This window comes from Antechinus flavipes, chromosome 1 (genome assembly GCF_016432865.1).
Source record: "Antechinus flavipes isolate AdamAnt ecotype Samford, QLD, Australia chromosome 1, AdamAnt_v2, whole genome shotgun sequence".
NCBI classification, from domain to species: Eukaryota; Metazoa; Chordata; class Mammalia; order Dasyuromorphia; family Dasyuridae; genus Antechinus; species Antechinus flavipes.
The window spans coordinates 265,906,068-265,929,351 of record NC_067398.1 but is presented as its reverse complement, the minus strand read 5'-3'; the positions used below and the strand labels follow the sequence as shown (position 1 = coordinate 265,929,351).

At 33.6% G+C, this 23,284-nt stretch overlaps 1 protein-coding gene across 1 annotated transcript in view; it reads right to left on the bottom strand.

Moving 5' to 3' along the window:
- Positions 1 to 5,359: 5,359 nt before the first annotated feature.
- Positions 5,360 to 23,284, bottom strand: part of SMG1 (SMG1 nonsense mediated mRNA decay associated PI3K related kinase) — a 116,667-nt gene continuing 98,742 nt past the window's right edge. Inside the window, exons 51-63 of the mRNA XM_051961045.1 lie at positions 22,011 to 22,237; positions 18,523 to 18,673; positions 18,214 to 18,403; positions 17,527 to 17,996; positions 16,943 to 17,080; positions 14,628 to 14,780; positions 11,818 to 11,997; positions 11,269 to 11,496; positions 10,044 to 10,255; positions 9,753 to 9,859; positions 9,223 to 9,402; positions 8,970 to 9,076; positions 5,360 to 6,191 (exon numbers count right to left, since the gene is read on the bottom strand). Of these exons, the coding sequence (XP_051817005.1) occupies positions 6,114 to 6,191; positions 8,970 to 9,076; positions 9,223 to 9,402; positions 9,753 to 9,859; positions 10,044 to 10,255; positions 11,269 to 11,496; positions 11,818 to 11,997; positions 14,628 to 14,780; positions 16,943 to 17,080; positions 17,527 to 17,996; positions 18,214 to 18,403; positions 18,523 to 18,673; positions 22,011 to 22,237 (2,421 nt within the window). The 3' untranslated portion in view covers positions 5,360 to 6,113. The remainder of the gene's footprint in view (positions 6,192 to 8,969; positions 9,077 to 9,222; positions 9,403 to 9,752; positions 9,860 to 10,043; positions 10,256 to 11,268; positions 11,497 to 11,817; positions 11,998 to 14,627; positions 14,781 to 16,942; positions 17,081 to 17,526; positions 17,997 to 18,213; positions 18,404 to 18,522; positions 18,674 to 22,010; positions 22,238 to 23,284) is intronic.

Sequence of the window (23,284 nt, the reverse complement as noted above, 5' to 3'; positions counted from 1 at the left end):
ATCACTTAACTCTGATTGCCTCCAAAAAGATTTTTTTAAAAATACGGATAAGCCTAAACTTATCCTAGTGTTTCCTAGGATTTGTCTAATGAGTCTGCCTGGTAATACAATCCAACCAACCCTGTTCCCAGTTCTCCCCTGCAACCCGGAGCCTAGGGCCAGTAACTTGGTCTGTTACTGATTAAGTTATTTCACCTATTCAACCTCTGTCACAACTACTTACATTTCCAGTTGTTTCAAAGGGCATAGAGAATGGTTTCTCACTTTTGAAAGAAGCTTTGTATTTTATATTCACAACTACCATAGGGCAGGGGCTAGTATTATCTCCTCCCTCTCCCCGTCTTCCACCCCCCCCCCCCAAGATTAAACTAAGGCCTGATAGGTTAAGCGGCTTTGCTCAATCACCCCAAGTATCCAAGGCGGCTTTTGAATTCGGGTCTTCGAGAGCAAATCGAGTTGTATCCAGTGGACCACATAGCTGGCCCCAAGATAACACATACATTATTTTGAAAATTGTTTAGCCACAAGTGTTTAAGGAAGAAGCAAACTCTATATCCGTTTTAAACTGGCATTGGGAAATATAACAGCTAAACGATTAACCATTCTCGAAGGTAAAGCAAAACCCAAAATGTGTAGTTATGCTTTACATCAGATTCTCCTGGAAGATTGTATTGTTGCTTTACTTCATCTGCTGAGGGCAAGAGAAATCATATACAATACAGTGGAATTACAAATCATTCCAGGTAGAACTAGCATTCTAGTGTTCAAGAAACATTTAAGATTCCTTTTGTTTTGTGTAGGGTAGGGGTAAAGATTAATTAAATTTAAATTTTTTTTTTTTTTTTTTTTGAGCAATGGGGATAACTCAAGACTAACTGAAGTGGAATACCCTCAACCAAACAAATTCCTCAAAAAAGGTCTCAAGGATAAATGGAATAATTGATGTGAAAATACTTTTTCTCTCCCACAGAACTGCAGGAATATATTTTTATTTTGAAAATCTTAAGAAGGAAGATGCTTTAGGCCAGATGGTAAACATCTATGGTAAGATAAAATAGAATGAGAAACAGAACTGTTAAGTGTTAATATGAATTATCCATATTGTATAGCCTTCCTGTGCATTCCATACTCACAGTCTAAGTGTTAGATAAAGTTGAGTTTTCTAATAAGTTTCTGTGTTTTTACTACAGAAGCTTCTCATTATTAGAATAGTTTTGGTATTGTTTAAATAATAAGTGAAAAAACTCTTATAGAGCAAACACAGTTGTTAAAATGTTCAAATTATAAACAGAAAAAATGCATTATATCTTCAGTAAATTCTCAATGTTTTAAAACATGCTTTCATAGTATCAATTCCCCACACCCTTTTTTGGCTTATTTTTTAGTTTAAAAAATGCCAGATCATAACAAAATAAACACACCTATTACTAAACTTTACACAAATTAAGCTACTGAGCTACCCATCCAACTTTTGGGGAAATTTATTGTCTTTATATTGAAACTTTTGAGGGTTTTTAAAAGACAAACTCAAAATCAAGTAAGTCAGTTGGAGATATGAAACCAGAACTTCCCATATGATTTTTAAGTTTTTTCAGTTTTGCAATCATACCATTTTCTGAAGTGATAATTTTTAAAGTCCAATTTGATAAACATATATTTTTAAACATTTTAAAAATTAAGGAAATTTGATTGGGCGTAACAAGCTGGAAGAAAGTAAAGACTGTATTTAGGCTAAAAGCTAGAAGCTATTTTTAGTACTCTGACCAATAAATTCCGAATTTTACATTTAGCCCAGGTGAAATTAAACCTTTATTTCTTGAAAAAGCTATTTTATACAATCTTTGCCATGTTGATGCAATGTATTCAGTTTGCAAATTTTTTTTTACCCAGAAGATGCATTATCGGCATTTTCAAGAAACTGACCTGATACACTAAAGAAATTATATCCATCAGAGGGACCATACAACCTTTGTACAGAGGCAGTCACTTCCTTTTATACAGTTCTGTTAGGAAAAAGGAAGATTCACTTTAAATTAATTTGCCTGCACAATAATGATAAATGGAGAATTTATTCATATCACATATTCTGATTACCATTACAAGTGGTAGATAAAAGTTTTATCGAAAAAAATAAAGTGTATAAATTGTTGAGATGAGCAAAATATTGGAGGTTTGAATGCTGTAAAAATATATTTAAACCAGCCTGGTTTTTTTTTTAAATAAAACAAAGCATCTTTCCAACAAGTCTACTTCTGAGCAACATGCAATTCTTTACTATTTACCACTTTTGAAAATACATCTAACAATTGCATTACATTTTTACATTATTAGTACAACAGTTTTTCCTCAATAAACCCACACAATTGTGTATAAAAAACCAATCCATCTTTAATGAAATCCTCTCTTGGTCAGAGCCAAGTTTTTCTCCTACACTTTTTGTTAATAAAGTTGAAATGTTACTATTCTCAAGAATAGGAAAAGTAGAATAAAGCCCACACAACTTTGTATTATGGTAAATTTCTTTTCCACCCTATCAAAAAAATTTTACCTCATTTAGATAAGCTATCGTGGTGTTTTTCTTTTCCCTCAGAGGAGATATTTTCTAATTAGAAACATCAAACCACATTTTACTGAATGTTATATTAACCAATATTCTACTGCCAAAGTCTAAGGAAAATAAAAACATCCTAATTTTTGTTGATAATATGTAAGCCAAGTAAGAAATGGTCACTAATTTTAATATTCATCTAATTTCATGTAAAAAACATTCAAGGGTGGTGATATAGTAAATAAAGTTGTCATTTTGTTTTGAATGAGTAGCTCAATTAGGTTTAAAGAAATTGGCTCAATTATAATTTGTCCCAGAATGAGAAAAATGCCAAAAAGAACACAGAAGAACTAGCTCCATTTGTTTTGGGGCTGCTCAAAAGCAACCTTCAAAAGTAATGCAAAAATGCTGAGAACCAAATTGGGAAGATTTTTCAGGGTTAAAGTACTGTCTATATATATTTGGCTGTCCTCACACTGTCATGCTCAGAAATTTTTAAATGGCTCTTAAAATTTTATAGAACAAATCAAACACACACTAGAAACCCCCCCTATGCTGAAGCTACACTGGAAAATCATTTGAGTATAAGAACAATAGGGAGAGATAGTGCTAACTAGAGTGCTCCGGATGATTTATATTTCAGCCTTAAACTTTGGCATCTGAAACCTAATGAAGACAGACTTGGGATTGTGATTTATGGATCAACAGTTCCACCTATGTCCTCTCAGACCCTCTAAAGAAATGAAAACTCTTAAGATCCTAAGATCAAATCTAGAGACTTTTAAAACTGACATCCAAATAGCCTAAACATCAAGAAAGCTATATAAGAACTTATCATGACACTGAACATACAGACTAGGAGACTAGTTATAGGTACTCCACAAACTAGTATACTTTAAGAGCTTTTGGGGACAAACATTTCTAAAAAGATAGCCAGACATTCCCAATGACTTGGACAACACTAAAGATAATTGAGCTTGGAGAGAAAAGAACAGTAGCTGCTTAGAGATTGTCAATCTGAATCAAAAAAAAAAATAAAAGTAAAAAAAAACTTTTCCATAGCTATTTTGGTATTACCAAATTTACATAGCTGTTTCATTTTTACATTTTACTGTGAATGTGAAATCTACAATTATTTGCTCTGCTACACCATTTTTTTTTTTTTTAAACCTTTGCATGTCCTGAGAATACTGGTGAATTTTCTTGTAGCAAACTCTAAAACTGCAAGGCCTTTTCTAATTTAAATTCCATGAGAAAATCAAACTAAGCAGTAAATGTCAAATATTTGGAATTACAAGTTAATATTTCTGAAAATCATTTCTCGTCTTAATATCTATTCTCAAAGTTTAAAGGGACCATTTAGTCAAACGTGTGTGGGTAATTTACTGGATGTGTATATGTTCAATCTTTTATAATAAAGTTGTTTCATTATTAAGTGGAATAAAGTGCTAAGGCACCTGTGAAGTCTGATACTCCTTGAAATTCTGTTAATTTTTCTTCCTAAAGGAGGAGCCATTTCTGAATACTACAGATAGGGTCCAATTTCTCTGTTGGGCATGTATGTTCTAAAATTTCTTCCCTGCTTTTTCATTCTGATAATATAAAGAACCTTGCTGCAAAGCAGCTTTATTTTTGGATACTAAGAGGTACATGTGAGATGAAATAAAAATTCTCACAGCTTCTAGAAAACAAAGCAGCATGCAAAATGCATTATGGCATTACTATTCCAGCTTAAGTTGTCCTATTAAAATAAGGTTCATTATAAAAGTAAAAAATTGTGATAGGATCTTTTGTTAGGCACAGGAATGTTCAAATGCCATCTTTTTTTGCAATGCATGGCAAAGTGTTAAGAAGGCATATATAATGAAATGTGTTACCTCATGGGTATTAAATCAGAAAATACAAAAAGTTCTTAAGTATATGTAATTTTTCTTAATATTTCAGAATTTGTGAAAACTGTAAAGTGAACTCGGTCCAAAAATTTACCAAGTGTTTGAAAAAACTACTGGAAGTCAGGTCATCTTGATTTTTGATAATGTGTGATTTCAAAGTTCCTGTTCTAGTCAGGATTTCCTAGCTTATTGAATAGGACTTCATTATAAAACGCAATGCTAAAATTAAGGAAACCTTGATCATGAGTTCACTGTCATGTTACGAATAGTACACTATCAAAATCATGTTACAAAGTAATACTCCACACATAACTTCAATAATTTAACTTAACAAAGTGTTGGTTGGCTTTTACTAATGCTACATGTTAAGTTTTAATATACCACATGAACTAAAGAATTTATTTTGCAAATTAAAAGTATCAAACTGAGGAAACTGAATTAAAAAAACGTATCACTCTACCTCCACCAGAACATCATTTTATTGTTTATCTGTCACCAACAATGTAAAACTACTAGTTATTCTATCCTGGTTTTTAAAAAAGGTAAAAGATTACATTGGATTGGCTACTCTTTTTATGAAAGAAACTACAGCAATCATGGTAGAATGAGCTTTGTGGGAAAATTTTGAATGACTCACCCCTCCCACCCCCCTATATGTACTCTGCAATAGCAGAGAGAAGTGTACATTAAATCAAATGCCTGTTAGATTAATTACTTTTAAATGCACAGTGACAATTTGGGAAACTGTACATGATAGAATCACAGAAATGACTTAAATAACCAGAATTACATTTTGTGTGTGATCATTCAACCTTTAAATAATCCTTGAATTTTCAATGTTTTCAGTGCTTTTGGAGAAATTTCCATTTATCAAAAAGAATCTAGGTTATTAACAGTATTGAGACTGAAGTACGTGAAATACAAGGATTGAAATAAAAGTTTATTTGAAATATGGCTAATCTACTAGACTAGGCAAGAAGGGAAGAAAGAGGATGGGCTGGGGAGAAGGGTAGGGAGGTGGGATAGGGAAAAGAGCAAGGAAAAGGTAGGGAAAGGGGGAAACCCAGACTTTTTCTTCATTTCAGTTCTTCCATTGCAGTGTATCTGTTATACAGCTCTCTGCTTTCAGTCCATTTCTGAAGTTCATATTGCGTAGCCTTTTTTTTTTAACTGGTCAACCCAACCAGTACTGCTGCCACACAAGTGTAACACAAGAATCTGAATGCATCAAATCTTCCTTTGCTGTGATTTCTTCATGGCCCCAGTTTTCTGTTTCTCTTTGAACGGGCTTTGGTATTTCCTGGATTGTACACACAGGGTCAGGTGGAATGGAGTTCCAAATCACTCTGCGCTCTGTAGCATTCGGATTTCTTTCTGCAGCTAACCTCCTGACACGTTTGCAGCTGTTCCGTAGCAGAAAGACAATCGTGGTGTTCAGGCGGTGAACGTTCACCCTTGACCCTGGGGTTGCAGACCATTTTGTTTAGCGTATCCCTGAGTGCAGCTATCCTGCAGGATTCACTTCCTAGTGCACCGAGATTTCCTAGGTTTCCTCAGATTAAGCCCCAGTATGCATCACCACCGACTGTGGTGTGGCTATGGATGCCTGAGGCCGAGTTGATTCTGGTGGATGTCTGACCTCGCTTAACCAGACTGATCTATGGTCTTCCCATTCATACCCAGGCTGTCCAACCTTCATACAGCTGAGCCAAGTTATCTAGATTAGTTGCTTCCTTAATCACATAGTCAACCTGTAAAACAAGCAAAGCATAAAATGTTTAAAAAAATTTTAAATGGGTAACCTGGTTTGGGAATAGAGGTGAAAAGCTCAATTGTGTCCCAAATGAGGCAGTCAATTTACACAACTTACCTAAAATCTGAAAAAGTAACTGATATACTTAGCAGAGTAAATTCTAGGAGAAATCCTTACACCATGCAAGTCAGAACCTAGTAATCCACAATTCTGCAATATATTACCTGTATAATATTGAACAAATCCCTTAACTTTTCTAGGCCTCAAGTTCCTTATTTGTAGAATGAGGTTAGAATAGTGATCTTTGAAGACCTAATTAATTTTACGAATGTAAAGCAAATAAGGCACACATGTGCGATGTAAAAAAATATATATATAAAAAGTTTGCTTATTATATCTTATTCCTTACAAATTACTGATTTTATGGGATGCTATAACTTTCAGTCAAGATATCTCTAAAAAGTTAAATACAAAATCCTAAGCTATTTTTTAATTTGTAAAAATGACACTATTCCAAGAGAAAACTTTAAAGAAAATCACTTATTCACAAAATCCCTTCCATTACAACTAGTAGACAATCTCAGTTACATAGGTGGTAAGACCCCTCTTTCTGTTGGGTAAATTTAGAAAAAACCAACACCTCTCCAAGAGATATAACTGATATTCCATAGATATTCCTCAATGTCTTAGACAACGTGTGAAACACAGTCTGTTAAGACATTGGAAGACATAGGAATATAGGTAGAGAGAAAACATTATCCTTCAAAAAGATTTTGAAGAATTTTGCCTTTCTGAGCCAAGGAACACACAACCAACAATTCCTAATTTTAAAAAGTCTTGATATTAATAATATATAAATAAGAGTCTTTGTTCATAATTTTCCTTTCACAACTCAACTGGGGTAAAGGGATTTGCCCGGGGTCACACAAGTGTTAAGTATCTAAGGTTAAGTAGCTGAGGAGGAACTAGGGTCCTCCTGACTCCAGGGTCAGTGCATCATATAGCTGCCACTTTCAAGTACATTTTCAAGAAACATTTACTTATCTAGCAGGAGCTGTTAAGTGTTACGGATTCAAAAACAGTTAGAAACAGGGAGCAGGGGAGGAGGTTACAGCACAGCATTGCAGAAGGAGGAGGGAAAGAAGATAAATCAGGAAAGGTCTTCATAGAAGGTGGGTTTTTAGTTGAGAACTCGAGAAAGCCTCAGGAGGTAGAATGAATAAATTATGACTAGAAAGGTTAAGAAGCCACTGTGAAAGGCTTTAAAAGCTAAACTGAGAATTTTGATTTTAGTGGAATTTACTGAGTAGCAGAGGGACATTATCAGATCTGAATTTTAGGAAGATCACTTTGGTAACTGAGTAGAAGATGGACCAGAATGGGGAAAGCCTTAGGCAGGGAGATCAACAAGAATAAGGGAAAAAGGTGAGGCACGAGGCAATGAGGTGGCACTTTCAATGCCAGGGAAAGGATTTCTAGAAAGGAATAATGCAAAAATTATCTTTGAAATGATGAACATTGATAGTTTCTCCCTAACTTTCTTTTTTTTAAATTATAAAAATTCTAAAATGCTGTATTTAAAATGTGAATGAATATAATCCTATAAAGCTCTGTGAAGAACATTTTAAGATAACTATTCTTAGACTTATGGATCCTGCTAGTAACAAAATGTTAGTCTAGAAATTATTTTTTAACCCCAATTTCTCAGAAATCTTTCCAAAAGAGAAATTATGCTTCAAAGATAAAGCAATTATAGCTGTCTCTATAATCTAGGACAACCAGAATCCAAAGGAAGGTTTAAAAAAAAAAAAAAAAAAACTAAACCCAGGAATGGCTACCCCTGAGCTCACTCAGCACCTTCCCCTACTTCCCAAGCTAGTGGCTGTTATACAGAACATGTCCAAGAACATGACATGGATTTGCAGCAAAAGCCTTTCTGTACCCCATTGCCTCTTTTTCAGTGCTGTAGAGTGCACCAGCTCCTGGAGCTTGTTTGGGTCTTGACAACCAGCCTTCAGAAACAAACCTTCAAAAATAAAAGCTCACTAGGACTGCAACCCAGAAGCAAAGTGCTGCAAAGTTCTGAACTGCCTGTAGTAAGGAAAGCAGGCTTTGAACTGCTGGTGGCAAGCCAAAAAAGAAAAAGTGGGACAGGTCACTACTATGTTGGGGGAACAGAGGAGGGGTACCATGTAGCACTTCACCAAGACCACATTACCCAGCTGAGGCCAATACTGACAACCCAAAAGTCAAGGGAGAGACTTAGTTGGTGAACCCTGATCACCAATACAGGAAAAGGCTGATATGCTTTCAGATCCATTTCTTAAGGAAAATCACAATGGAGAGAAGTCAGAAAGTGAGTGATAAGAAAGAGGTAAGAGGGAGGAAGAAAGAAGGGGACAAAGACTGAAAGCATCAAACATATCAGAAAGAAAAAACCTGGAGAAAGTCCTCTTTGAAATACAACCAAAAAAAAAAAAAAAAATACAACAACTTTCTTCTCTTTGGGAGATGAAAGGAACAACACTTTAAGTTACTATCAGCCAACTCTAAGCAAATGAGATGGGAAAGTACTCAAAGGAGACAAACATTTTTGCTTTTTTTCATTACTACATTAACCTAAGGCATCAACTGCTTTTAGACCTTTGATTATCAATCCTGTGACTTAAATAAGTGCTAAACAATTACTTCTTGGACTGGAGTCACAAAACTTTTACTTCCCCATCGATATCACAACTTTTAGTTCCACATTTTTTTGCTTATTTTTAAGAGTCACCTGTTCAGCAACAGACATTCTCCTGTTAGGATCAACATCTCGGCCCTCTAACTTGGCTTTGACCCTCTTCCACACACTCACTGCATATGAGTTTCTTTCCTGCACAGCTAAAAAAAAAAAAAAAAAAAAAAAAAAAAAAAAGAGAGAGAGAGAGAGAGAGAGAAAGAAGGGGGAAACAAAATCACAAATATTTAAACCACCATTTTTTAAATACAGAGAATTAAAAGTACAAAGAAAGAGAACTCTATTATACCTTTTCCAGTTTTAGGATCTCTGACTGCTTTTTTAGGACTACAAGCAACACTCTTGCCTGTTCCTGGGACTGTGCTTGGTGGAGTATCTGCTGATGTAGCAAGATTTTTCTGAATTGCCTTTCTTGCATTCTGTGACATAACTTCAGGCTGAGTCTTCTGGCCAGTGTTGCTTCTTACTGCTGTAAAGATGAGAGCTGATACTATTATTTAAATGGAATAAACAAAAATCTTTAGTAGATATAAACTAAAAGAATTTGGTTCTCCTTCTGCTCCCTCATCGTTAATACAATTTCATTCTAAACTTTAAAAACTTTTCTTGGCATGACTTATTTTTACACTTAACTATTTTGAAAGTTGGTTTAGCTGTCTATATTAGAAGGATTCCTTTTCCTACCACAGGTTGCTGAATAGGAGCATTGCATATCATACTATACAAACTTGCCACTATCTACAACATGTATTTATACAAGTTCTTGATTTAAAATATCTGATTTCAGCCCTTTTCTCCCCTTTCATCACAAAGGAATACCTGCAGCAAAGGTTGGCTGATAGGTAGCAGATGATGTTGGACTTGAACATTCATTTGTTGCATCTGTGACTAGAGGTGATGCAAAACTCACTAGATTATTGTAGATGCTAAAATAAAAAATAAGAATAAAAATATTTTTAGAGCAAGTTAAATATGAAGTATTCTAAAATTATTTACAAGATATTCTAATGCAATAAAAAAGATTTAGTTTTAATTTAAAGAGGATCAGATATACTATATAAGGTTTGCTTACATTTTTACTTTGGTCAACAACTGAGAAACTACTCTTACCTCTGACTTTGTGTTTTCAGCTCTTTCAAGGTGGGAGTTATTTCTTGCAGCATTTCAACATGCTCCTGACTACGTACTTGACCCATAGCCTGAACTAATGTAAACAACACTGTCTGAATGTTGTCTTGCCATGACTTGTATTCCCCTAAGAACTGCCTGACACTGTTCTCATAAGGAACATCATCACCATCTGCTAGTGCAGCTTCTTCATCCTGGAATGAAAACAAAGAAATGTTTCTATCTTGCTGTGAGAATCTTTTTCTTATAGATCTAAATAAAAAAGCAATACATTTCTTAAATTAATTTTTTATTTTTAGCTGACAAGTTTAGGAAACTTTACAACCCAGGATACGGCTTAAAAGTTATTTCTACCAGAGAATTTTTAAAATTACTTAAAAATACAACAGAAAATGCAATAATTGAATGATATAAACACCATTCAATGGCAATTAGCACAGTGAATAGAATGATGGGCCTGGAATCAGAAGACATCATCTTGAGTTCAAATCCAGCATTAGACACTTACTAACTGTAGAACCCAGTTAGTTAACCTTGGGTAAGTTTAGCTACCCAAGTAAGGTTAGCTAAACTTATTTGTAAACCGAGTTTGATAAAGAAACAGCAAACAATCCAGTACTTTTGCCAAGAAAATCTCAAATTGCATCATGTACAATCACAAACACTGAAAAATGACTTTAAAACAGCAAACACTATTCAATTTTGACCAACAATTTAAGTCTTTTTAATATCCTAAAGGACATTAAAAAAAATTTAGAGAAAAAAAACCCTCAAATTTCAATCTGTACTTAAGAGCTCACTAGATCTCTAAATGTAGATAATATCCTAAATAAAAGAATGTTTCTAAATAAATTTTCCCCAAATCTAGTCATTAGCTCTGTGACCTAGGATCACTAAATAAGGAAGTCATAAGTTTTCTGGGATCTGATTTCTTCATTTTACTAGAGCAGAGGTCAATAAATTATGGCCCTCAGGCCAGGTCTGGATCCAAAACTAAAAATGTTGTATTTTAAATAAAAATGCAAAAACTATCCTTAGTTCTTTGGCTAACCAAAAATAGGCAGGCTAGATTTGACCTATGGGGGTCCAGTTGGTTCTTGAGGGCAGGCATTTCTCTTATTTCTTGAGCTTATTTAAAAATATGAAACACATGTTTACCATCCCCCACCTTCCCCCCAAATGACCATCATCATGTCTTCAGTATTACCTTGGCCATTGCTTTTAGTAGATGCTTGACATCTCCAAGTTGCCTGTTGTGACCTGTGAGAACTGTCTTAATGTTATCAACTAAGTTCTGAATTGTTTCACAGACAGTTTCTATCTGTTGTTCTTTCTCTGTCTGAACGACCCTTTGAGTAGACATGTCTTGACTCAGTTGCTTGTGTGCTGACAAAAGCCATTCAGAGCTGCCAATAGCATGTTCAAGATTAGTACCCTAAAAAAAAAAAAACAAAACTGAAAAAAAGTCTTCCATCATCACAATTACCACACAATTTTAAACTGTCTAACTGTACAATGATGGGTGAAGTGTCCAAATGCAACCACAGATTATGACTAATTACATATTAAATAGCCCACTAAGAGAGGGCCAAAATTTCAGCACTGTATTTATTGTCAAGACTTTGAAATATTCAAATTTACCATTTGGTGTATTAAAAAAAAATCTATATAAGGAAAAACAATTTATAACAAATCTAACTGGAAACAGCTTCAACAATTTAGGAATATGAGTTCATTTTTTCTTTTCAAAACTTACCACTCTTTGTAGTAAACGAAGTTCTAATTCAGAAACTGAACTGTTAAACTGTGATGCAAATGAACACATTTGCTGACAGCGTTTGATAAGTTCAAATAATGAAGCATCAAGATTTAAGGCTTCTGCAGTTCTAGTTCGTAAACTTTCAAAATGAATAATATTGCTGCAAAGGAAAGTTACCTATGAAGCAAAAAAAAAAAAAAAAAAGTGGCTATGGGTGAATATAAATATATTAAAAAAATTAAAAGCAAAATTCAAAGTTACCTTGCACAAAGTTAGAATCTCAATTCCACCTTTTAAAAAGATCTTACCTCTAAAGGAGAAATAACCATAAAAATATTTAGCTGTATATTAGAATTTATTGAGTGGATAGAGAGAACAATAGCACTGGAGCCAGGATGACCTGAACTCAAATCTGGCCTCAGACATTTAGTAATTGTGTGATTCTGGGCAAGTGACTCAGACCCAAAAAAAGAAAGAAATGGCAAACCACTCCAATGTCTTTAAGAAAATCTCAATTGGGGTCACAAGAAGTTGGATACAACAAAACAAAACTGAGAAAAGTATTCTTGTCAATAACCATCAGCTCATCTTCAACTTCTTTAACATTTCTATTAAATAGGAAAATATGGTCAAAGGAGTTAAATTATGTCTCACAGATTTTTACAAAGTTATTTGTGGCTGTAAATAATTTTTTGACATGAAAGGTCATGTCTTAGAACAGAAATTCACAAAATCAGATTTAGGGATAAGAAGGGATCCTTTAAAAGTCACATAGTCCAAACCATTGCTTTATAAATGAGCATACGGAAACCAGAGATGAAGCATCTTGCTTCAAGGAAACTTAAATTCGATCTTTCATTAAGCGTACAATCTTCTATTTCCACTTTTAAATTCCCTAGTACTTTTGTCTACTCTTGTCTTTTTCCAATCTGTAGCCCACTACTATGACCTTGCTGGTCCAAATTATAGCTAGGGCAGTTTGGTTCATGATAAATCCCAATGAAAGAAAATTGGATTTTAAAGGCAATTAAGGGAAGCAATAAAGTCTACTTTTCCAAATGCCCAGAGGAGCTAAAATGTAACTGGAGGAATAAGATCCTTTTGCTGGCTTTAAACACAGACAGCTATTGCTATTTATTATTTGCTATTTATATAGAGATAATTCACCATCAAAATAAAATTTCTGCCTTTGTACTTAACAGTTTTTCCTGCTATTGAATATATGCTGTAAAGAATATCATGAGGCACCTTGAGATAAAAGGTAGATTTGACTCCCTGATCTAAAATTATATTACACAATGTTTATGTATATTACTACATAACCATTATCATCAAAATGTCCTCAATACGATGTAAAATAGAAGACAGAAAGACTATATGGAATAGAGCATAATTTCATGTTCCATATATAAAGTAAAATAAAAAAGGAATGGTAATGTGCAATTTATTTAGTGTTTAAGTACAAAATAAAATTTAAGTAAAACATTTCAAAATCTTAAAAAGATTAAAAATCTTCAATCATTTCAAAATCTTAAAATATCTTAAAAAATAGAAACATATGAAGATAAACATTTAATAAGCCTACAATTAATATGAAATGTGGAAAAGGATTTATTTTATATGCATATATTGCTGAAATACTGGATTAGATATAGATATGGCAGACTCAAATCGATTCTTTTTACAATGAGGAACCAGAAAATTAGAAGAAAATCTCACTTATGTTAAGAAAACACATTTTCATCTACTGAACAAATTCAAAGAAACTAAAGTAGGAAACAAAGCAGACGGTTTTCATTACATAAAATGCTCCAAGTCCTTAGAAATCAAAGGAGTATATTTAAAAAACTCTGAAGTAATATCCTTGTCCAAACAATACTGACAAAGACTGATAAGAAATGTCAAAAATCAAAGACAGTAGGGATTTCAGACAAAAATGAACACCCATTAAGTTAGAGGTCAATTTTTACCGAACAACTTGGCAAGACACCACAAGAGTTATTTTTAAAAATCACATCTTCTGACTCAGTAATTCTGCAACTAGAAAAAGACCTTATATTAAAAAAAAAATCTCAAACTAACAATTGGAGAATGGTCAAACTGGCATATCAATGTAAGCCTATTAATGAGAAATATAAGGAAATGAATGTGAAATAAAGAAAGCAGATTGCAGATTACAATAAACATCTTAATACATTCCTCCTGAGATTACCATTTTATCCTACACTTACACATCTTTTATTTATTCCGTGCGTGTGTGTTTGGGGTTGGAGGATTGTGATATCTTTGAGAGTAGACTAGTTGCTTTGTTTTAATTTGGCCTTTCCTTGTATCCCAGTACTTAATATAATGCCTGACACAAAGCAGGTGCTTCACTGATATTTGTTGGTGGTATACTGTCATTATAGTATATTACAAATAAAATAGCTATATTAAGAGATACTCCCAATATTGCATTTACTTATTAAATGTGACTCATATTTGTACTTACTGGTTGTAACCCTATAAAGAATTAATTAAAATTGTACCTATCTCTAATAAAGATTATCATCTCTAATAACCTTTTCCTGTAAGGAGAAGAATGGCTCTAATCTGCTGACTTGTTAACTGTACTTCACTATTAAGTTTTGACTGTGTATTCCTACAAACTAAATGTTTACTAGGCGCCACTTTAAGATGACTGAGGGAGATGGGCAAATGACAGAGATGGGCAGGACAGGACAACCCCCCAAAATGTGTGTCAAATATCAAATCTAGAACGTTTCAAACATCATAGTAGCATACATACAAAATGCAATTCAACAAACCTGACTTGCTCTTTGGCTTTCTTTAAGGACAAGATTCCTTCTCTCAGCAATTGTTGCTTCAAAATCTTGCAAGACTGGTGCCAATGCAGGATTTGCTCCACCTGCCCATTTCAAACGCTGTTCAATACTGGCTTCAAGTGCTGCTAATTTTTCCTGAGGGGAAAAAAGTTTCTTTTTTAATACCAATACACCTATGAAATCCCACTAGTGCCAATACTGGGCACTATACACATCATACAAAACAAAATTTATCAGCAAACATTATGTGCCTCATGTGTGGTACATTGTTCTAGGTGCCTAGGATGATATTAAGTTTAAACTAGGAGACCCAATCTATGAATTCTCAAATACAGTCTCAAAAATATTTCTGATAACTATTTTAATATGATTGGTTTTCTTTGTATTCTTATGCATTATTTTACACATTTAAAAACATTCTGAGAAGAAGTTTATAGATTATGCCAAATTGCCCAAGAGATCCATGGCACAAATGAAGTTAAGAATTCTTAGTCTAACACATAGAGTCCCTGGCCTCATAAGGAAGTGGTATGAGGAAATGACAGGCAAAGATTACTGTAATACATAACATTACATAAGAGAGTTCAATTCAAACTTTACTTAGGCAATAGAACAGAAACATGATTAGATATATACATAAAAATTATGATTATGATAGAACAAATGATAGGGTAGAGAAGGGAGCAAAAGCATATAATTAAGAAGACTTGATACGAGAATACTGCTAAAGTCTAAATGGGATGTTAATGAGGACCTAGAAAAGAAACTATTTCTAGTCATATGAAAAGGTGCTCTAAATCACTATTGATCAGAGAAATGCAAATTAAGACAACTCTGAGATACCACTACACACTCTCAGATTGGCTAAGATGACAGGAAAAACAAGGATGAATGTTGAAGATGTGGGAAAACTGGGATACTAATACACTGTTGGTGAAACTGTGAACAGATCCAGCCATTCTGGAGAACAATTTGAACTATGTTCAAAAAGTTATGAAACTGGGACAGCTAGGTGGCACAGTGGATAGATAGCACCAGCCCTGAAGTCAGGAGGACCTGAGTTCAAATCTGGTCTCAGACACTTAACACTTCCTAGTTGTGTCACCCCAGGCAAGAAACGTAATCCTAATTGCCTCAGCATTAAAAAAGATATCAACCTGTCTATATCCTTTGATCCAGCAGGATTCTATTGGGTCTAAATTCCAAAGAAATCTTAAAGGAAAAGGGATCCACATGGGCAAAGATGTTTGTGGCCGCCCTTTTCATAGTGGCAAGAAACTGGAAACTCAGTGGATATCTATCAGTTGGAGAATAGCTGAATAAGTTATGGTATATGGATGTTATAGAGTATTACTGTTCTATAAAAAATGATCAGAAAGATGACTTCAGAGACACCTGGAGAGAGTTACATGAACTGATGCTAAGTGAAATGAGCAGAACCAGGAGATCATTGTACACAACAACATCAATATTATATGATGATCAATTTTGATGAAAGTGACTCTTTCCAACAATGAGATTACTGAGGCCAGTTCCAATGATCTTGCGATGAAGAAAGCCATCTACACCCAGAGAGAGGACTATAGGAACTGAATATGGATCACAACATAATATTCTCACTCTTTTTGTTGTTGTTTGCTTGCAGTTTGTTTTCTTACTAATTTAGTTTCTTTTTTTGATCTGATTTTTCTTGTGCAGCAAAAGAATTGTATAAATGTTTATACATATTGGATTTAAGATATATTTCTAACATGTTTAACATATACTGGATTGCTTACCATCTAGGGGAGGGGATGGAGGGAAGGAGGAGAAAATCTGAAATACAAGGCTATGTAAGGGTCAATGTTGTCAAATTATTTCTGCATATGTTTTGAAAATAAAAAGATTAAAAAAAAAATTGTGGGTTAACCACTGCCAAGCTCCCTATGTGCAGAACTTGGGGCCCAAACATCATGTGCAATTAATGCTTAGAATTAAAATGAAAATTTCATTAAAAATAATTTTATTCTAGCAATTTCATACTTTGCAATAGATAAAATTTTTCCAATCACAAGGATAAAGACAAGAATTTACAAAATTATCCCAAGACATGAATCAATCTGGTTCTCTCACATGCTCAGAATTTACAGATGAAGACAGTTCAACAATACAATGAAAAAACACAATTATCTGATTCATTTGGTAAATGGGATATACTTACTGATAAACTTCAATATGGAGTATATACTCTTTTAATCTTAGGTGAAATTACTATGTTCAGACACACTAAAAAATACATGAAGGTAGGCACAACATACCTGCACTGCTGCAATTGAAGTTTCAATCTGACTCAGTGTATGAAGTTTCTTTTTCATGCTAGTTAAAATAGCAGAACGAGGTGGAGGTGTAACTGACATGGCCTGTGGTCTACTAATAAGGAGATCTTCATGCTGCCACTATTTAAAGGAAGAAAAAAAAGAATTTAAAATTAACTGGCCATTCTTAAAAAAACTGTTTTACTTTAAATAATATTCATGGTGGCCTAAGTTTGTATGAATATTTAAGATGCATAAATACCTGAAGAACAAAACTGATGGTAAAGCCTTAATGGCCCTTGAGTCTATGATGCTCAAAACATAGCATTTATCAATGTTTGGACTGCTAAACAATAACTTTAAAACAATAACTTTAAAATAAGCCATCTTAAGAACCAAAGTAAATAGTGACAACGTACAGTAACAAGGCTTAATGAAACAAATTATAAGATTCCAAACCCTTTCTTTTGAACTGTAGGCTTATCTGGGCCATTTATTTTGGAAAAATCAATCCAAATTACTAGGACAGAAAGGAATGATACATTTTTCTGAAGTACTGTTTATGTGAATCTTTAAAAAAAATTTACCTGAAACATGGCAATATGCAGTTGTACTCTCTGGAGGCTTGTCTTACAAGATGAAATACTGGTTTCTAGTCTTCGAACCAAGTCATGTTTCTTCCAAGCAGTGTCATAGGAACTGGCTAGTACTGTTGCCCTGTTCATGACCAGCTGAGAAAACTTTCCAATTTGGATATTATGTTCCACTGCTTTCTTACACAAATCATCAACTGAAACTTTGCTTTCAGCGCCAAAGTCTTTTGCTTCTACTTGAGCAATTATATCTACACCTAATGCACTGATGAAACTACAAAGGGTAAGCCCCAAGGCCTGATTTGGGAGCCCAATTAATAATTGTCTCACAAAGTCTGCTGTAAATGCCTTTATGGGCTTTGCCATTTGGTCTTCACTAAAACAAGAGTTTCTAAAAAGTGTTTTTACATTGACAATCTGTACAGGTCCATTTACAGTATTCTGGTCTTCAAGTGAACTTGACCCTAAAAAAAGAAAAATATTCTTCTCAATTTAAGAAAGTAGGATTGTCAAGGATAAACAATGGCCAAAAAAGAAAAATCAATTAAAAAAATAAAATAGGATAGATGGTCACATAAAACACTTAATCAAAGTTTATAAAAGCAAATCTACTTACCTACAACAGAAAGGGTTTATTTAAGACACAAAGTTCAACAAATTTTACCAGCTTGAAATATTTACCTGACAATGTTTTTGAAAAAGTACCACAGAGTCTGAAGAATTCCTTAATTGTTTGCAATCGTTTTAAAAAGAAAATTTCTTCTAACACTTGCCGGTGGTTATCGTCATCAAAAAAATTAACTTGTGTACTCCTGGCTTCCCTTATAATGTCAATCTTGCGCCAAGCTACAGGTATTTCCATCTTATTTAACTGTCAATTAAAAAACACACATAGATATATATATATATTGTATTCCATTTTTCCTGCACATTCATTTACTTGAATACTGGCTGCATATATCTTATTCCTAAAATAAAATTAACACTTACCTTTTCAATTAATAAGCCAAAAGCAGTTTCAACTTGGGCAAACATTCCATCAAAAGCAACTAAAAGCATTTGACCAGCTGACATTTTGGGAGTTTCATCAACTGAACCATTTCTGGGTTGAATCAATTCACCATACTGAGCATGCAGTATCCTGATTAAAAGAATGGGAAATTAAAATAACTCACAGGACTTTACTGTAAACATCCACATCAGCCAAAGCATAAATAGATAAAATTTCAAAGACTTATTTCACCTACATTTCAACAATAAGAAAATAAACATACAAGTGATTTTTAAGTTTATACAGGTTAGAATGTAAGCTCCTTGAGAACATAGATTATTCATTTATTCATTCATTCATTCATTCATTCATTCATTCATTCATTCATCCATCCATCCTCAATCCCTAGAAGACTTCTTTGCAATATCAGGTGCTTACTAAATGCTTGTCTGATGATTTTTCTGGAAAAACCAGACAAGTTTAGATACAGCTATCCCACTAACTGACTGCATTGGTAAAATAGAACTGGAATATGCCTTTGAATTTTACAGAAGCAAAGTATGAAGGGACTTTAGAGGATACCTAGTTAAGCCTGTATTCACATAGAAGTCCCTCTATAACAGTCTAATTATTAATCATCTTGCTTTAATGGGAAAACTGTTAAGTAAGAAGGAATCCATTTCCTCCAGATTACCTTTTATGTAATATAGCCATTTTCTGAAGTCAATTTTACTCTATATTTACCAGTTTACCCTTGTCCAAAACACAGGTACCAGATTTGAGAAGCATGAATCAAATGCTTTCTTCTTCCAGCTAAAACTAGTAGGAAAAGTTGCATTTTGTTTTTTTGATATTAAGAAGTTGTCAGGGCAAGGGGGCCTAAAGTCTCCTTAAAGATAAGTAGAAAAGAAATAATATTCCTTTGTTCTTGTAATTCAAGAAAGAAATCAATGCTGGCATTAGAAGATTACTCTGAAACCTGGAACAGGAGCTATGAACAAAAGATCTAAAATATCAAAAGATATAATAAAAAAGCAATATGGATGGAAGAGATTTATTATAAAACACTAAACATTAAAACAATTTGAGAAGAATGGTTTTAAAAATTGAAAACTAGAGAGAAACAAACTCAATTACCCAATGTTCAGTAAATTCAAGAACATATTACTTGATGAAAGAAATCCCTATGAACAAGAACTGAAAAGTAATCTGGCAAAATATGGCTAACATCTATGACAATAATCTAAAAAAGTATGTGTGACTTGAATATTAAGGGTCGAAACTTTTTAAATAGGATCGACTTGAATTTTAAGGGTCAAAACCTTTTTTTTAAATTACATAGCTTTTAGGATTTTTTATTATTTCTCCCATCACCTCCTTGTACATATGCATAAGATTTATGTCTGAATGGGGGGAAATTACCCATATCACATCTATATATTACAGCAAAACTCTGCAATTTACATCAGATTGAATAACGATCAAGCGATCCAATGAGAAACTAGATTTCTTTTACCCCAGAACTGGAAAAGGAAGGCAGAAGCCCGAAGGTAATAGAAAAGACAGCCTGCATAGATTCCCAGAACTGTCAGGAACATGTGTAGCTTGCAAAAGTTCTGTGTCTAGAGGCAACAAGTTCAGAGAGCTCCCAGAAGGAGCCTCAGGGGAGAACAAAGCTCCAGAGTAGAAATTTAGAAGTGCCAGGTAATGGCAATGGCCATGTTCAGATGAAGATTCCCCAGAAATCAGGGACTCCAAGGTTCTATGAACTGAGATGGTAAGAGAAGGCCTTGAAGGAACCATTAATCCAAAACTTAAAAGATCTGGGTAGCTAAATTCCACACTCAAAAAATTACAGCAAAGGGCAGAGCCTGGCCCTGGCACAAATGTTTAATTCAGGAAGTAAAACAAGACATGGTTAAGTAAAAGAAAATACTGACCAGTATAAACAAAACAAAACAAAACAAAACAAAACAAAAAAAAAAAAAAAAAAAAAAAAAAACACAGCAAATCTAGAGGTCCATAAAATTCAGCTTGGGAAGAGAAAGGAATTCTACAATGATTACAGAAGAGGCTTAAAGAATTAAAAAAAAAAATTCTTTAAGGACTTCCTGAATACCTAGAAGAGATGAAGCAAGATCACAGAATCATAAATGAAAACTGCCTGGATTAATTAAAACAAGAGGGCAAAGTGAAGGGGGAAAAAGATTAGAAAGAAAATTTAAAAGGAAAAGTTCCCAGAACAAATATCATAGACCAAATCTAGAACTTTCACATCAAAGGAAAATAAACACAACACAGCAATCATGCTGAAACAAGTAGTTTGAGTAGTAAGGGACTAAAGAATCATATAAGACATGAAAGTTTCTATTATAAGAGAAGATATTGGGATATGATATTACAAAAGGCACAGATATTTAACTTATGGGAAAAAACCTGAGCTGAGCCAAAAACTCTGAAATACAAACATAAAGAACAATGCAATTTGGAAGAGGATGGATGAAGCAGTAATTATAATTCATTAGAGGGAAAAGAAACAAGTGTCCCTTCAAAATTTCAATTCAATTCAAAGGGTGTTGGGGAAACAGACAAAGAAAACAAAAAAGGGGGATGGAGTGGGAGGAGATTCAGAGGATTTTAAGATAAGCTGTTTAATTATCATGACAAAAATTATCTCAAGAGATGAGAAAAATTCAGCCTCTTGAGCATGAAACATTACATATATTGTATTGGGTTTTATTATTTAAGAGCACTTAATTCCCATTCCTACCATTCATTTTAAATTATTTGCGTTATTGTAGAGAAATGAAAAAAAGATCTATTTGAAATAAAAGGTGATATATAAAAAGACAATTGATTAAATGACACTTAATACTTGTTAAGAATTTGCTTTCCTTATTCTTTAGATCTCTAATTCTCTAACAAAGTCCAGGCAGATATCCAAATAATAGGGACCATGTACAAGAGTAAATGAATTAGCCTACTAGAGATAAATTTTGAAAATCCCAATTAAAAATGCCATGCTATTCACACGCGATATGTGCTTGTATAATATAATACAATTAGGCTTATAAATACATAAATACCACATGTAAATGATTCCCCAAAGATAAAAAAAATTCAAAATCATTAAAAAATTAAAACAATTATATGAGCTGGGATAAGCAAAAAATAAAAAATAAATAAAAAGAATTAATGAGTGCAAATGATGGTTCTGCTGCCTCATTCAAAGTAAATGCCACTTATATTTTCTAATGTATTACTTTGCTTCTGATCACAACTGATCCTGCACTTGGTTTTGAATGTTCTTAAATCTCTCTATAAAAGAACACATAATATATTTATTATAAAGAGGATCTATACGTAATATAAAATTTAAATCTTCCAAGTAATTTTTATATTTATAAATAAAAGATTAAAAAAAACCATTTTACTATATTGACCTTTTCTCTTAAGCACAAAAAAATTATTGGAGAGTCTCATTTACCTTGCAACATCTATATAATGAGCATGCGTTTCTTCTTCTAACCCCATAGCTGCATTTCTTAAATAAGCTTGAAGAGATTCAACTAATGTCTGTAAAGGAACTCCATCAGTTGTTTGTTCAATAAGAGTGTCCAGTTCATGAAGCATACTTTCTAATGTATATTCTCCTTTCATTAAACATCTAAGTGCTTCTGGAAATATTATTTGCCGAAAATTGGAATTCAATTCCTACAAATATACAATAAACGTCATTTAGTGATATTTCAACAGTAACTCAGCATTTTCCAGAATGGAGACAAACATACCAAGGAGGACATAAACAAATGAAGGATTAGGAAAATGTGTTATTAAGTCATCCTCTTCAGAACAGTCTGTTTCTAACTCAACAGTAAACTCTCCCCTTCACTTATTCTAACTGAACACTACCTAGTTTACCCTCTGACAGATGGCCTCTTATGGTTGCGGCATGGGCAAAATTCTACCTCCACTTAAGACATCCCCAAACTCAGATCTTCAGATCTTCTGACAGTTCAATGGAGAAACAGTGACTGAGATTAAGGACCCTTCCTCTCAACCCTACTTTATTTTTTTTAGGGGGAGAGGATGAAGAATTCAGGTTGAGCAGGCACAAATAGATTAGGACACTGAAATGTCATTTCATTACATTTTTTCTCCTCTCAAACCCACCCCTTTCCTAACTCCTCTATTCCTAATGAAAATCAACTTCCTTGTTATCCGTGGCTACGTACAAATGAAATTTTCTCCAAAGTTACTAATGATCTCGTCAAGTTTGAAAGCCTTTTCTCAATCTTTCTCCTTCTAGATATTTCTACAGAATGTGACACTCATGAGCACCCTCCTTTTGTTTTTGGATACTTTATCTAAAAGCAACGTTAAAAAAAAAATCTTTCCAGCTAAGACAATGGATTTTGAACTCATTTGTTAAAAAAAATCTAAAAGTATAGCACTCTCTGATTAGTTTTGCAAGAATTGACTTAATATCAGGAAAGATGGGAATATAACAGCTAAATTTAACAAAAATCTTTACAAAATAGGTAGTTGGGATCAAAAAATGACTATGATGGGGCAGATAGGTGGCAGTGGATAGAGCACCAGTCCTGAAGTCAGGAGGACCTGAGTTCAAATCTAGTCTCAAGGCACTCAATACTTCCTAGCTGTGTGAGCCTAGGCAAGTCACTTAACCCCAATGGCCTCAGAAATTTAAAAAAAAATTGATTATGATTTACAAGTCCAGTCAATAAACATACTTCCATT